General features: G+C 37.3%; 1 protein-coding gene across 3 annotated transcripts in view; it reads left to right on the top strand.

The window, feature by feature from the left end:
• Positions 1 to 13,717, top strand: part of AGBL1 (AGBL carboxypeptidase 1) — a 947,782-nt gene that overhangs the window by 328,394 nt on the left and 605,671 nt on the right. For all 3 annotated transcript variants that reach the window (XM_065548375.1, XM_015453343.4, XM_015453344.4), the window contains exon 18: positions 5,458 to 5,638. In XM_065548375.1, coding sequence (XP_065404447.1) covers positions 5,458 to 5,638 — 181 coding nt within the window. The remainder of the gene's footprint in view (positions 1 to 5,457; positions 5,639 to 13,717) is intronic.

The following is a 13,717-nucleotide window of genomic DNA, read 5'->3' on the forward strand; positions in this document are numbered from 1 at the left end:
TCTACAGAACCCTGCAGAGTGCCAGTAGGAGCTTAATATACATTGTTGAAAGAAAGAAGAAATAAATGAATGGATGTTTATATAGTTGGGTACACATGTTTATCATCATACTTGTCTTCAACTTTTACTCAACTTTTCATTGGCCTAAAGGCCGGATATCTCTTAGGCATTATTCAATCCCCTACTTGTTCCTAATCTCTCTTTACAGATGTCATTACCACTATAAATTCAATATGTAGCTTTAAGAATTAAAATCTGTCCAAACCATGACTCCCCCATAGACTATGGTGGGCTCTGAAACATATTTTATTAATTGCAGGAAAAAAATGCAAATATCTGGCACTTTTTGCCTGACACTAAGGATACATGAGTTACTAAGACTGAGATTGTCAATTGCAAGAAAAAATCACATGGTATGTGTGATGCATACTATTTATGGCTGTCGGCCATTATGAGTTCTCTGGAGTACCATTTTCTGCTACAACTGAATGGTCTTGTAAGTTTAACTTACCAACATGACTGCAAAATTGTCTTAAATCACAGAGGGGAAGAGAGGAAAGCCAACTAGAACTGGCTAAAATACTGCTTATGTCTTCATGAGAATCCATCGTTTTCCCCATTTGCTTCTTCAGGATACTAGAACAGCCTGCAAGATCTTATGGTGTATTACAATACAGCAGATTATCAACTTGACTCTCCAATGGAAAGAAACACATTGTTGATGGCTCTCTGTTAGAGCTTGCATTTGGTTTATTGATTAATGTACTGCGTTGTACTGGGTATATCAGGCAATGGAAGCCAACTGGCCCAGACAATGGAAGTGTTTTGTTAGTGTAAAAAATTTACAAGAGCTTAAGCAATTTTTTATTTCTTCTTGCTGGGCTGAAAGCACTTACAATTGTTGTCCAATATGCTGCAAATGAACATAGTTCAAAAATCACAAAGAGAGTGATATGGAGTTATAGAACTGAAAATAGGATACTGATTGGGTACAAATTCATCAAGCCTCTTTATTTCAAAACAAGCTTTTTGTTGGCATGCCAACACAGCTTGCTTTGGAAAAAGCAAAAGCAACTGTGAGCGAATGATATAGTAGGAAAGTTGACCTCCAGTTAATTTCAGTTGTGCCCAGCTAGCTAACTGTACATCTCCTTCTTTCCAACATTTTTTTTAGAAAGTTTCAGTTAGTGAGTCATTAGTGCTATGTACAGAACACCTAATCTGCTATGGACTGAATATGTATGTCCTCCCAAAATTTCTTTGTTGAAATCCTAATTCCCAAAGTGATGGTGTTAGAAGGTGAAGCCTTTGGAAGTTGATTAGGTCATGAGGGTAGTGCCCTCATAAATGGGATTAGTACTTTAAGAAAAGAGTCTTGAGGGAATTCAGTTGTCCCTTCCACATGTGAAGACACAGTAAAAAGAAGGTCATCTAAGAAACAGAAGGCGGACCCTCACCAGACACAGAATTTGCTGGCACCTTAACCATGGATTTCTCGGCCTCCAGAACTGTGAAAAAGAAATTTCTGTTGTTTATAAGCCACCTAGTCTATGGTATTCTGCTATGGAAGCCCGGAAAAAGTAAGACAAATCCATTGCTCAGTTTTTTCAGAAACTTACATAACTCATCTCATGTTAAAAATGGTGAGGCTGGAATTTGAACCCTGGAAATATGGCTCCTAAAGTTGTTCTCTAATTCACTATGCTGTACTGTCTCTGATTGGGTAAACGTGTCATCTACAATAATTTCAGAATTAATTTTATAAAGCAGTCTTTGGCATATATTGCTTCAGATGAAAATTTATCAACTCCCTTTTTCTTGAGATAGTGGTTCTCAATTGTTCTTTTCTAAAACACACACGTCAAATATCATTCTCCCTACAACTATATCACTCTCTTCTCCACAATCTAGAAAGCACACATGAATGCATGTTATATATAACTTTAAATCTGATCTTACATTGAATTTGACAGGGTGTAGCAAAAACTTGAGTACAGTGGCCTAACCAAATAGTGGTTTACTGTTCTCAAATATCCGGAAGTAATGAAGAAGCTGGTGAAAATGTGGTATAGCTGCTTAAGGAATTTGGTAGGAACCCTGGCTCCCTCTACTTTTATGGTTGCCATCTTTAGCATGTGACTTTGATTCTCAAGTTGGCTTTCTCATCTGAAGGTATCACATCTATGTGCAAAAATGGAGGAAGAAGAAGGGCAAAGGACAAGACACAAAAACCAAGTAGACATTTACCAGATGAAACTGTCCCCTTTAATTAGTTTTCCAAAAAGACTCACAGTCTAGTAACATTTAAATCTCACTGAACACAACTGTGTCATATGGCCACTCCTACCTACAAAAGGATCCATGAAGCTAGTATTTTAATATGGGCAAATTCCTTCCCCTTCAAAAATCAGGGCTCTGGTAATAAGAAAGAAAGGGAGAAAGGCAGGTGACTGGCAGTTTGTGCCATGTATGTAATATCATAAGCAAACACTGGCACTTTTATTGGTAACTGATGACTCTGCAATATACTCTGTTACTTATCACAGGATATCAGTGAGACACTGACTCTATGGTTGAGAGTGTCTGATCTACAGGATGAAGTCCAAATCCCTAAACAAAATATATAAGAAAGTATCTTACCAGTCTAATACTAGCCTACTTTTTAAAATTTATGTTCCACCTTCTCTAGCCCTTTGCTTAAGTCACACGTAACTTGTCTTCGTTTTTTAATTCACCGACCTTTGCGCCACTGGTTTTGGCATATGTCCCTTTCTTTGTTCAGAAGACCCTCCTCACCGTCTCCAGCTGGTAAATAATACTTATTCTGCAAGACCCAGTGTGAATACCATCACATCTCTGGAAATGGCCTTAACTCTCTCAGTCATATCGATTTTGGTGTTTTGTATACACCTCCATTAGCTCACTTGTAATTATTTTCTTTCATATTTGTCACTACTGACATACGCTATGGACTCTTAGAGAACAAGGACTATGATTTATTCAACTTTTTCTACCCAGTGCTCCTGCAGTTCTTGGAATATGCTCAAGACATCTGCTTAAGGGAAAATATAGCTGAGTGTCACCTCCAGTGTATAGGTGACCTACAAGGAGCTGAAGTGACCTGTTTTCACCATAGTCAGTAAAAATGCACTGATCTACACCCCTTAAATCTAGACCTCAGTGGATTATTGGCTGTCAGCAGAAATATGGAAGAGACAGATAGTGTTGAGTTTTTTTTTGGTCTTAGTTGATGATAATAACATAATTCAGTAACTTAAAGGTGTTTTCTTTATATCTTCCATTGCCTATTCTTTAGCTCTGTTATCAAGAGATATTCGATTTTTTCTTTCTTTGTGCACAATTTGAGACACAGTTTGTATCCTCAAAAAGGCTACTGTTTTTTAGATTCTATATATGAGTAAGATCATATCATGTTTGTCTTTCTGTGTGTGTCTTATTTCACCTAACACAGTGTCCTCCAGGCTCATCCATGTTGCTGAAAATGACAGAATTTCATTTTGTTTTATGGTTGAATAGTATTCCATTTTATCTGTGTGTGTGTGTGTGTGTGTATGTATGTATATATGTATACACACACACATATATAGTCACATACACATACAATGATATATAAAATATATATATACACACACACACATACACATATTCATCTGTAGTTGGACATTTAGGTAGAGTCCATATCTTGTCTGTTGTGAATAACACAGAAATTCAGTAAACATGATCAAGGTGCCTGCAATAAACATGGGAGTGCAGATATCTTTCAAAATGCTGATTTTATTTACTTTGGATGTATACACAGTAGTGGTATTGCTGAATCATATGATAGTTCTATTTTTAATTTTTTGAGGGACCTCCATAATGAGTAGAATAGTGATTACCAGGAGCTGGGCACAGGTAGTGGCAAGGGAGAAACAGGGGAAGATGGTCAATGTGTACAAAGTTACAGTTAGGAAGAATAAATTCTGGTTTTCTGTTACACAATAGGATGACTAGAGCAAATAATAATGTAATGCACATTTCAAGATAGCTAAAAAAGAATGTTTTGAATATTATCACTCCAAAGAAATGATAACTATTTAAAATAATGAATATGGTAATTATACAGATTTGGTCATTATACAATGTATACATACACTGAAACATCACGTTATATCCCATAAACATAAATATGTCTAATGATTGTATGTCAATTATAAATAAATTAATAAAAATGTTACTGTTTAAGGAAATAAAAGACCTTTGAACTTAAAGTGATTTGAATAATATGGAAATAATTTACTAGCTTATTAACTTTTAAGTTGTTCAGTGGCTGGTGTATTTATATTTAGCAAATACTTAGTACTTGTCATTAGAGGAAGTTTAGGAGCAATGGGAATTGGATGAGAATACAAAAGGAAAAATTAGTCATAAAAAAACCACAAAATTGAACAAAGGGTTAGAGTAGACATGGTGAGTTCTTGATGATGCTACAACCTTACCCTTTCTTCCCTGAGTATATGGAAGACAGACATCACTAAATCAATCAAAACACATTTTTCACCTGAGCCCAGACATGGCTTTAGAATGCATTTCAGCAGTACAATACTCCAGTTATCTTCTATAAACAAAGGAGGGAAGACATACCTATCTTTCCCTCATCAGTGCATTCTCCATAAAGACTGTTCATGTCAATACACTACCTGTAACTGGGTGGAGAATGTTTTCCTGACTCCCTTTGCAAAGTGAAGCAAGCATTGTGACTCCAAGATTGAGCTTCCACGTATTTAACTCTTCTGTCAAATCTCTCTCAAGGATTGGGTTCAGTGTCTTACAATCATGGAGTTCCAAAGACACTGCTTCTGTTACTTGATTTCTATTTCTGCTAAGGAATGAGAGGGATCATCCCACCCACCGACTTTACAAATGAGGAGGGAGATAGCTAACACGTACTGAATGGCAGTCAATATAGTGAGTGCTTTATATTTACATCTTTTTGTGTTTTATAACAACCACATAAGGTCAGTATTATGTCCCCATTTTATAGATAGGAGACAGTGTCAAAGAAATTAATTCATTTGCCTGAGATCCCAGAGGTGGTGAGGGATGAAGATAATATTTAATCTCAGATCTGTGACATCTGGCATCATGCTATTGAACTCTGGAGAGTTAGTTGTTTTTTTGTGATCTTGATAAAATCTGCTTCTTGGGTTCTTTTCATACCACCAAGTAGTTACATTTTTGATGACAGCCTTGAGCTGTACCTTCATACTTTCTTGAGTCTTGCAGACCACAGAGGCAGATGGAAAATGGGTAAACGTAGATCAGATATGTGTTAGAAACAATCAATCTATTTAAAACCTCATGCCAATCATGTGAAAATCTGGTCCCCTGGAGACCATCTTGATGGAAATGGAAAGCAAATTTGGGCTTAATCTTCTTATGTCCCTTTTTCTGCAGGACATCGTCCATATCAGGTGATCACCGCTCGAGTTCATCCAGGAGAGAGCAATGCCAGTTGGGTGATGAAGGGTACCTTGGAGTTCCTGGTCAGCAGTGACCCTGTGGCTAGGCTCTTGAGGGAAAACTTCATCTTCAAGATCATACCCATGCTCAACCCAGACGGTGTCATCAACGGCAAGTATGTCAGGCACCTGGCTCAGCCCAGCTGCATTTATGCTACCATAGTAACACTGTCATTTCACCAAGTGGGCGTGATTGGAGAGGCCTCGGTACTCTGCCAGGAATAAACTCTTGGTTTTCCGTTTTCTGGTACAAATAACAGCATACTTTCCATACACACTGATGTCAGTCTCATGGTTTCTCCGAATAGAAAAGTATAGAATTGAGACCTAGGCAGGAGGATCGCTTGAGACCAGTAGTACAAGACCAGTCTGGGCAACACAGTGAGACTGGTCTCTTCAAAATAAATAAGTTAAAAAAATAGGAAGCTATAGAATCATAGGCAATTAATAGCAGAGGAAAAATCTAGTTTAACATTTTTCTTTTAAAAAGGAGGAAACTGGTGTCCAAGGTAATCAAATGATTTGTCCGAATCACATGGTGGGTTAATGACAAAGTCAGGGCTCAAACTGTGATTTCTTCAGAGTAAGACCAATGCTTTTATTTACTTACTAATATTTACTACAGAGAAATCTTTATTCTCAGTCAGATATAATAGGATACAGTTATAATAATGGTGTCCCTCTAGCTAAATAAAATGTTGGCTGAAAAATAGAAGGTTGAGGTCATTCTTCTCTTTACCTAGCCCTTACAGAACTCTTCGAAATATATGATGGGAAAGATGGTTTCCATGCCTGGTGAGCTCCGTCGAAATGGGTCACATTCTCAGAGTTTGTGAGCTGAGGCCCAGACATCAGATGAGGCACCCAAAGTCACACAGGTGGTGCATGAGGGTGACAGGATTAACATCCACAAAGACGTCTTTCAAACTTTGTGGGCAAACGATAAAGCCCCTTGCCATGGTAATAGATGATTGTTTTTACTATAGGAATGGACATTATATGCTATAAGAAAAAGAGAATACAAGATAAACTGAAAATATTGAAGGAAAAAAATTCAAAACCTACAAATGGAAAATGTATTTTTAATAAAAAAATTAGTATCAAAGAAGCAAAAAAGAATTTAGACAACTATAAAATATAGCAATATTAAAATTGTTAAATGAAAGAGATAAAATGAGAATTACAAAGAAATACTAAACAAAACCAAAAACTTCAAAGAGATAAAATGAAAATGACTGAAATAAGAATGATGTAAGAAAAATGAAATAATTCATTTTTTAAGAAAAAATTTAAGTGTTCAACAGCCGAGAATAGACTAGCTTCAAAAGATAAGCACCAAAGATAGATAAATTAAAAAGGTTAAAACTATGAAGATGATAAATTACAAAAAGATGAAAAGCATAAATTCCAAATGATGAAATATGTTAAACTATGCTAAAGGAAAGCAAATAAAAACTACAGATCATAAAAATAATATTTCAGTACACACACACACACACACACACACATACACACACACACACACACACACACAGATAAGACACCTATGTGTTCTTCACAGGTGAGCTCCTCCCAGCTTAGCAGTTGCCGGATTTCATTTTGTTTAATTTTTTTATGGTGATTATTTGAGGACAGAGAATGTTGGGCAGAGAGCAGGGTTTCTTCTCTTTCTCTGTGGTGACTGATTGGCCTTTAAGCACATGGGAAAATGGGAGGCCAAGTCCTTCACTAAGAAACTCGATCAGACCTTGGAAAGCAATTAGCCTTCTGAGCTCTCAAGCTTGAAAGGCCCCAAAGCAGTGTTCGCTCCTGGTCAAACAGAACTCAGCCGGCTCTTGCTCTGTGCTCCTTTAACGGCAGAGAACAGCTCTGGGACATCAGTGAATGGCTCCTCCCTGCTTGAGCAGCCAAGGATTTGACTAGCAAGCTTTCTCAGCCTAAACGGATGAAAAACAGTTATGCAAGGCATCTTGAGGGACATGATCCCATTTTGACATTTTCTCATCCAAATTGGCTCTTTTCCGAAATCTTTCCTTCGCTGGAATTGTCTGAGGTCCAGTAGAGAATGGAAAGAGCCCTGGATCTAGAGTCATAAGGTTCATTGGGAATTCTGGCTTTTCTCCTGCCCTAATCAGTTTTCTCTTCTGTTAGAAGAGGAAGACAATATGCTCCCTGTTGACCATTCTGGAAAAGGTCTCAGAAGCCCAAGGCAATATTCAAGCTCAGGGATTAAGTATTGTAGTTTCTTCAATTTTAAATGCTTACACCTCCAAATCAGGGGCTTTATCCAGATCTCTGGTTTAAAGGTTAATGTGATCTCAGTCACTGAGTATCATCCTGGCCTGGACACACATTATTTCCAGCTCATAGCTGCTTGCTTTGGGTTCCCAAATGGAAGGCCAGCTTCTTCTTAGTGACACTGGCATTTATCATCATTACCATTATTTATTATGACTAAAATTACCTTTTTATTTATATAGCATCTTTCATCATGGAGCTCAAGGCACTTTGTAAATCACTTGGATTACCCAAACAATTTTGGCTGAAAGGGACTTGGAAATCATAGTGTTATTCTACTGATGGAAAAATCCACAGGTCATAGCACAACATTATGAAAAAACTTGAGACTGCCTGAATATATAATGTCTCATCATAAAAGAGCTTAAAAGTCTCAGTGCCTGAGCCCTCCTTAGAACATACCTAACACATGGTTTATCTAATTGCTGCTTGAACTAGTTCTGTGATTGATGTTTTACTTCAGGGCATGCCCACTCTGTTGTGTATAATCAGGTGGATTTGTGTCTTACTGTGTTTTCATCTTTGTCCTGTGAGCTTCACCCATTTTAATCATTCCTCCCTTAGGATATCCCATGGATAAAATCTAATCCCCCTCATCCATGCCTGAACTTCCCCATGTGAAGTTCTCTCCAACCTTGAGGCGGTTCACCTAAATTTTCTGTATATGGTATTTTTTCTGATGTTCTCATCTTCGCTGATTTTCTCTGAGTATATTCTTATTAATAGGCTCCTTTTTGTGACACTGTAGTCTTTTGTCCTTTGTAATGTATTTTAACAGTTTTGGGGGGAGAGATTTTTTTTGGTTACATGGATAAGTTATTTTAGTGGTAATTTCTGGGATTTTGGTGCACCCATCACCTGAGCAGTGTACATTGTATCCAATATGTAGTCTTTTATCCCTCACCCCCCAACCCTTCCACGACAAGTCTCCAAAGTCCAGTATATCATTCTCATGCCTTTGCGTCCTCATAGCTTAGCTCCCACTTACAAATGAAAACATACGATATTTGGTTTTCCATTCCTGAGTTACTTCACTTAGAATAATAGTCTCCAACTCCATCGAAGTTACTGCAAAGGCCATTATTTCATTCCATTTTATTCCATGGTGATATAGATATATATACACACACACACACACACACACATATATGTATATATACACACACACACACATATATATATCACATTTTCCTTATCCACTCATTGGTTGATGGCACTTAGGTTGGTTCCATATCTCTGCAATTGTGAATTGTGCTGCTGTAAACATGTATGTTCAAGTGTCTTTTTCATATAATGACTTCTTTTCCTTTGGGTAGATATCCAGTAGTGGGATTACTGGATCGAATGGTAGTTCTACCTTTAGTTCTTTAAGGAATCTCCATACTGTTTTTTCATAGTGGTTGTACGAGTTTACATTCCCATCAGCAGTGTAAAAGTGGTCTCTTTGCACCACATCCACGCTAACATCTATTACATTTTGAATTTTTAATTATGGTAATTGTTGCAGGAGTAAGGTGATATCTCATTGTGGTTTTAATTTGCATTTCCCTGATAGTTAGTGATGTTGAGCATCTTTTTTCATATGTTTCTTGGCTACTTGTATAATCTTTTGAGAACCTTCTATTCATGTCCTTTGCCCACTTTTTGATGGGAGTTTTTTTCTTGCTATTTTGTTTGAGTTCCTTGTAGATTTTGGATATTAGTCCTTTGTTGGATGCATAGTTTGCAAGGATTTTTCTCCCACTCTGGGTTGTCTGTTTACTCTGCAGATTATTTCTTTTGCTGTGCAGGAGCTTTTTAGTTTAATTAGGTCTCATCTATTTTGTTGTTACATTTGCTTTTGGGTTCTTAGTCATGAATTCTTTGCCTAAGCCAGTGCCAAAAGAGTTTTTACAATATTATCTTCTGGAATTTCTATGGTTTTAGGTCTTAGATTTAAGTCTTTGATCCATCTTGAGTTGATTTTTGTATAAGGTGAGAGATGAAGATCTAGTTTCATTCTTATACATGTGGCTTGCCAATTACCCCAGCACCATTTATTGAATAGCATGTCCTTTTCCCACTTTATACTTTTTTGTGTGCTTTGTCAAATATCACTTGGTTGTTAAGTATTGGCTTTATTTCTGGGTTTTCTATTTTGTTCCATTGGTCTACATGCCTATTTTTATGCTAGCACCATGCTGTTTTGGTAACTAAAGCCTTATAGTGTAATTGAAGTCAGGTAAAAAGATGCCTCCAGATTTTTTCTTTTTTCTTAGTACTGCTTCGGTTATGCGGGCTCTTTTTTTGTTTATTTGTTTCATATGAATTTTAGGATTGTTTTTTCTAATTCTTTGAAGAATGATGATGGTATTTTAATGGGAATTACATTTACTCTGTAGACTGCTTTTGGCAGCATGGTTATTTTCACAATATTGACTCTATCTTTCCATGAGCATGGGGTGTGTTTCCATTTGTCTGTGTCACCTATGATTTTTTTTTTTCAGCAGTGTTTTGTTTTCCTAGTAGAGGTATTTTACCTCCTTGGTTAAGTGTATTTCTAGGTTATTTATTTATTTATTTTTAGAGCTGTTGCAAAAGTGACTGAGTTCTTGATTTGATTCTCAGCTCGGTTGCTGTTGGTGTATAGCAGTGCTACTGATTTGTGTATATTGATTTTGTATCCTGAAACGTCACTGAATTCATTTATTAGATGTGAGAGCTTTTTGGATGAGTCTTTAGGGTTTTCTAGGTATACAGTCATACCATTGGCAAACAGTGACAGTTTGACTTCCTATTTACTGCTTTGGATGCCCTTTATTTCTTGTCTGATTGCTGTGGCTGGGACTTCCAGTACTATGTTCAATAGACGTGATTAATGTGGACATTCTTAGTAGGCTTCTTAAAGGTGAAAAAACTGTCCTGTGTGTTGTCTGATCAGCAAAGAGGCAATCCTTGCATAAAGATTAGAGAAGCAAAACCTGAACTTGGCACTTAACCTACAAAGCTTTACTTCTCTCTCACAAATAAAAATGGACCTTATGGAGCTTGCAATAATGAGTAAAAGTAGACCAGTTTCCTTTTGTGGTGATGGTGATGGAACTTCTGAGAGTGGCTGATAGCTTTTGGTAAGAGTGGCCAGTGAAATAAAGGCATGATTTCCCAGCAAAATTTAGGGAATCCTGCCAAGCCAAGGATCTCTTAGCAACTTGTCTGAAGAGGAAAAGAAAATACAAATATGGAAGGTTATGTTAATTTCAAAAACAAACAAACAAACATTTTGTCATCTTTCTGGCCTGGAAGTTTGTGTTGAATTGGGCTGAGTTCTAAGTAAATCAGGAGGACTGATCCAACGGTTCCTTGACACTTAAAAATCTTCCCAAGGTGGGGTAAAAATAGAATGGGTGGTCAACAGATTTTGTTAGAGCAGAAGTGATAATTGGTGGTTGGATTAGAGTGGTAAGTGGGGTGAAGACAGGTGATTCCTGAACTGCATCAAAGGTAGACATGATATATAATGAGCACGGGGTGAGGGAGAAGAAATTCAAGCATGATTCCCAATCTTTTTATCTTGGTTGTTGGGCAGTAGTGACAAAATAATTTTTATAAAGCCAATACACAGTCTAACATTTTATTTACAGGATAACCAGGGCATATTGATTCTTAGAGTATATACAACTCTAAAAACTTGATTATCTTCTTTCAAGACCATTGTGGAACAGAAGCAAACAGCAATAAAGAGCAAAGACTCTACTATAAGTAAATACACCAAGGTATTAAAACATAATAGCTGAATGCACTAGAGGAAACAAATCAAACTATAAAAATCAGATAAAAAATCTTGACCATTTTAACAATCTGGGACCATTTAAAGTTAGTGCCAGTAGTGTTTACTCCACTGTGGGTTGTGAAGACTTTACAATAATAGCACTCACAGAATCTATCTAAAAAATTATTCAGCACCTTTTATGGACCAAGAAAGAAGCTAGTTCTTTTACATATATTGTCTTATTAGTCATCACTATAGCCCAACAAATGTAGGTCTTCTATGCAATTTCTAGATAAGAAAACTGGAGCACACAGGGGTTCAGTTTTGAGTGCAGTTTAAACAGCTGGTGTTACAGAATCAGGAATTTAAGTCTATCCTACATTACTTTGCTGTAGTTATTTAAGGGAATTAGAATGTAATAACCTTAATATGTTCTTGCAGGGCAGATTCTTATATATTATTTAGTCCCCGTCATTCAAATGATAAGGAAACAGACCAAAGAGGTAAACGAGTTATCCACAATTACATAGCTAGTTCAAGGTGGAACTGGTATAAGAAATCGTCTAGGTAATGAAAACACACACACACACACACACACACACACACACACACACACACACACCCATGCCCAAGGTTATATGACTAGCTTGTGGGACAGCTAACTTCAAATCCCTGTTTATTTTGGTCTATCAGGTCTTCCCAACCTTGGATGGAGATTAATAAATAGAGTCTCAGCCCCATCACCTGGTTGGTTCTGAAATTCGTCTTGCTGACTCAGACCTTCATATCCAGGGTGCCTGGAAGAAGCCATGGCGTAGCCTTGCCCAGATTTCTGTCGCTCTTGCCTAGGATGAATGAATTGGTTCATCCTCACTTCCTAGCTTGGCTTGATCCTGGATACTCTACCTTGACTTTCCAGCTTTCTCTACTAGAGAATGCCATGTCCTTCCCTGTCACTGCCAGCTTTTGGCTGCAAACACCATGCAACTGACTGTGAATATTTATTGTCATGGGGCTTCTGTTCCATGACCCACTTTCACTCAACTCTCCAGGATCACCAGGGACTTAGACTGCCACCTCTGGGCTGGACCATGCCTTTTCCTTCCCATTTTGACCTCAGCTCTACTTTTGAATGTATTTAAAGTCCTTTGATATAATAACATGCATCAGTGGTCCTCAGACTTTTGGATTTCACAGATCTGTTGAATTTAAATAAACAGAGGAGTGATTAGTAAGTATGTCACTTTTGATTTGAACAAGTAAGAATAGAAGATACTCTCTGAAACCCCAAAGAATTGACTGGGGAAAGTTTCAGTCTCATTTGTTTCTTGGGCTGCTGCCTTTCCTACATGGGATCATGCAGATAATCCAGGAGCAAGTGATGCTGGGCCTGTAGATCACGGCAATGAGCATACTTGCCATGTTCACTATAATCCATGCTGCTGGTACCCATGAAGGCTTCTCTGTGGACAGGAAGAAGTGTGTAGTCAATGAGTATGTTAGTTATTCTCACGGTTAATCATCCTGTTCCAGGAACAGAGAAAATTCTGGAACAGGAAAAGGTGCCTGAAAAATGGGCCCTTAAGGGAAAGAAGCAATGCTCCTGAGCTTTAAATTGGGAATACTCAGGTCTAACCACGGGGTCCCTGTAGGTCACAGAGGAAAGACAGCATCTGCCCTATGGAGGAGGCCAGAGGAGACAAGTAGCCTCTTGAGAATGAGAACAGCTGTACTAATAATCAGTTTTAATTTTTTTGAGTAGTTATCTGTTGCTATATAATTGACTATTTAAGGGTTAATCAGTCTTCTAGTCTTGTTTCAGCTATGCTACTGGGCTTTAAAGAAAGTGCCTGTGCCTAAGATTGGTGAAGGGGAAAAGTGGCACTAATACTTAACGAAATTCCTAAGGGAACAGTGGGAACAGTACAATGGCTAATACATTTTAAGAGTTGTACTCAGTAAAATGAGAACACTTAAGAAAATAAAATAGATTTGTTTTCTAATTATAAAAATGATACATGATACAGCGGAGATAATAGGTGTTTCAAAAATAAGAACTAATATAAGGAATTAGTACAAATCGAATACAAGGTTCATGCAAGTGGTAGAAGTCTAAGTTCAAAAGGAGATGCAAAAACAAACAAACAAA

Source organism: Macaca fascicularis, chromosome 7, assembly GCF_037993035.2.
Source record: "Macaca fascicularis isolate 582-1 chromosome 7, T2T-MFA8v1.1".
NCBI classification, from domain to species: domain Eukaryota; kingdom Metazoa; phylum Chordata; class Mammalia; order Primates; family Cercopithecidae; genus Macaca; species Macaca fascicularis.